This window comes from Misgurnus anguillicaudatus, chromosome 8 (genome assembly GCF_027580225.2).
Source record: "Misgurnus anguillicaudatus chromosome 8, ASM2758022v2, whole genome shotgun sequence".
Classification (NCBI taxonomy): Eukaryota; Metazoa; Chordata; class Actinopteri; order Cypriniformes; family Cobitidae; genus Misgurnus; species Misgurnus anguillicaudatus.
The window spans coordinates 2,170,724-2,174,026 of NC_073344.2; the positions used below are offsets into that span (position 1 = coordinate 2,170,724).

At 43.1% G+C, this 3,303-nt stretch overlaps 1 protein-coding gene across 1 annotated transcript; it reads left to right on the top strand.

Moving 5' to 3' along the window:
- The first annotated feature begins 358 nt into the window (after positions 1 to 358).
- On the top strand, positions 359 to 2,761 carry LOC129449906 (E3 SUMO-protein ligase ZBED1-like). The gene is made up of 2 exons (XM_055212207.2): positions 359 to 1,938; positions 2,160 to 2,761. Exons 1-2 carry the CDS (start codon positions 493 to 495, stop codon positions 2,211 to 2,213), a joined length of 1,500 nt encoding a protein of 499 aa, XP_055068182.2. The 5' UTR covers positions 359 to 492; the 3' UTR covers positions 2,214 to 2,761.
- Positions 2,762 to 3,303: the final 542 nt, after the last annotated feature.

Here is a 3,303-nt window from a genome sequence, read left to right on the forward strand (position 1 = left end):
AGACTCACACCTACAAAACACAATTGGCCAAATGGATAATTTTCTTCTCAAAAACACATTTTGTTAAATATATACTAACTCTTCATTTCAAAATAGAACACATTTTTCTCTGCACACACTAACTTTACAAAAACACTGAAAATCTGACTCAAAATGAAATTATTCTTTCAAAGAATAACACATCTTTTCACTTCACAAGGTACATGCAATCAATTAAAGTTCACCAGGTTCCAGAATACTGGCAATTGTTGACATTACAAAAACTGCATAGACCTTTTTGTTTCAGTTTTACAAGTATTTGCATGCAAAACATGCAATCAACCTTTTTTTACACAAAATTTCTTGGTTGGGAATAGGGGTGTCACAATTAATCGATTGTGCGATGCATCGCGATGCGGGGGTAGACGATTCTGCATCGATGCAGTAATAACCCATAATCGATTATAGCCTGCTGACGTCATTCGTCACGTACAGGTATGTGGCGGTAGAAAAATGGCGGAGGGTGGTGAGACACGCGTGATTAAAAATGCACCGGGTATTTTAAAAGCCGATGTATGGGCTCATTTCGGCTTCTTTGAACATGCTGGTAAGCACGAACTGGACAAGACACACGCTGTGTGTAAAGCATGTCGTGCACAAATAAAGTATTTAGGCAATACAACAAATTTAAGAAATCACATTAACCGTTTTCACCCGGAGCTGCTAAAGGATGCAAGTGGCAAGGCTGCCAGCGCAAAGACAGACCCAACTCAGCAGAAAATTGATCAAGCATTATCAACTTTGCCGTTTAACTCTGAGAAAGCGAAGAGAATAAACAGATCTGTGGCATCTTTCATTGCAAAGGATTTACGGCCCTATTCTGTAGTGGAAAACATCGGATTTCGCCACCCGATAAAGACGCTGGAGCCGCGCTATAAGCTTCCGTCACGCAGCCACTTTGCAGAAACAGTCATACCCGAACTGTACAACGAAGCCAAAGTTCAGGTAATGTCATCAATGAGCCAAGCTATTCGTGTAGCAATAACGTGTGATTCATGGACTTCGGTAGCGACCGAGTCTTACATAACAATAACGTCGCATTACATTAGCCAGGACTGGAACATTTTGTCACATGTGCTGCAAACTGGAGCTGTTTACGAGTCTCACACGGGTGCTCATCTGGCTGAGCTTCTTTCTCAGGTTGTGGCAGAATGGCAGCTATCGGATAAAGATGTAGTACTTGTGACAGACAATGCGTCAAATATGATCGTTGCAGCGCAAGTCGGAAAATTCTCACATGTCAAATGTTTCGCCCATACGCTAAATCTCACGTGCCAGCGGGCGCTTAAAGGGGCCACGCTCTCCAGGCTTCTGAGCAGGGTAAGACGAATATCATCATTCTTCCACCGTAGCACCACAGCGAGCCACTCCCTGAAAGTGAAACAGCAATGTTTGGGACTTAGCAATCATAAGCTGATTACTGATGTTGCAACAAGGTGGAACAGTGCATTTGATATGATCGATAGGTTCTTGGAACAACAACCAGCAATCTGTGCCACCTTGCTCTCTCCAGAAGTCAGAAAAGGGGAGTCAGACCTGTTCACTCTGACTGACACAGATGTGACAAATGCAGAGGATGCTGTGAATGCATTAAAGCCAATGAAGGATGCGACCACACTGATGTCAGAAGAGAAAAATCCAACAGTGTCTCTCATTGCTCCTCTAAATGCACAACTCATCCAGAATATGGCAGACACCACTGGAGACTCACCTTTGGTCCGTGAGATCAAAAATGCAATTAAAACAGATCTTATGAAGAGGTACAACAGTGAGGCAGAGAAGAAGGTTCTTTATACAGCCTCTGCTCTAGATCCCCGGTTTAAGGGAATGCCTTTTCTCACCGAGCAGGAAAAACTGGAGATATACAGAGGAGTGATTGTGGAGGCTGCATCTTTGGAGGTAATAAATTCAGTCATGCTTTTTTCATGTAAAATGTAATAAATATATTTTTTATTATTTATAATATAATTTATAATATTAAAAATAATACTATATCAGTACCTGCAATTAGTAAAAATTGTATTTGTCATTAATGCTAAAGTTTTTTCAGTCTTCATTTAAAAACTGAGTACACTGTCTGGTAGTTTAATGCTATTTTCTATTATTTTGTTCAAACACAGAATGAGTGTACACCTAGCAGAACAGAAGTGTGTGATGCGCCTGGAAGAACATGAACCCTGGAAGAAGAAACACCCATGGGGGACTGCCCCTCTGCTCCCAAACGAAAGGCCTCGTCGCTGCTTGTGAGTTTGCTGGGACAGTCTTTCACTGACACTGAAGGTACAGTTGAACCCAAGACTCATTATGCCAGGGCTGAAGAAGAAATGGAGGCATACTGTAAAGCTCCACCTCTGCCTCTCACTGAGGACCCTTTAAGCTGGTGGCGTGTCCACGAGGTCACATTTCCTCTCCTTTCTCGGCTGTCTAAGCGGTACTTGTGTATCCCAGTGTATCTGCAGAGCGTGTTTTCTCCACTGCAGGAGATGTGGTCACGGCTAAAAGAAGCACACTCAAACCAGAGCATGTAGATCAATTAGTGTTCTTGCAGAAAAACCTACAAATTCCTAAATGCTAAGCACTGTTTCAAGTTTTTTGATGTTTGGCACATTCAGGAAGTGCACTGTGTTATTATTTTACATTTTATGTATTTTACAGTATTATGTGTGCAGAGTGTTTTGTTTTTGTTTATTTTGGTTTATACTTTAAATTAATGTTTATACATTTGTCAACATTTCAATATTTTATGAAGAAGTACACTGCACTTTACTGTTTATAAGTACTTAAAAACACTAATTGACAGTTTTATGCACTTTTAGTTCCCTTTCAGTCGGTCACTACGACGTCACGTCGTGACCGACGAATTGGGAGCTCGCTTTAGCGTCCTTAGATTAGCGTCCTTTTCAGGATGGCTTTTCGTCCGTGCGATCTTGGATGCGGGAAGTATATGGGTCCGAAGGACGGTCACGAGCGTTGTCTTTCGTGTTTGGGCATCGAGCACGCTGAGGCAGCGTTCGCTGGGGGTAAGTGTTCTCACTGCGAGAACATGTCCCTTGTGGATTTGCGGAGACGGTTGTCTTTCCTCCGGGAAAAACGCAACCCACGTCCGACGAGCTCTGATCGCCGCCATGGTGCGGCTGTGAAGCTCTCGAAGGATGATCTCCGCATCACTGTGCTGAACCGGGCGGGGGATTCGTCCTCCGCCTCTCAGCCTCCTCATCCACAGCCGGTTGATGCGCCAATGGAAACTTCAGAGTCGTGTTCTAC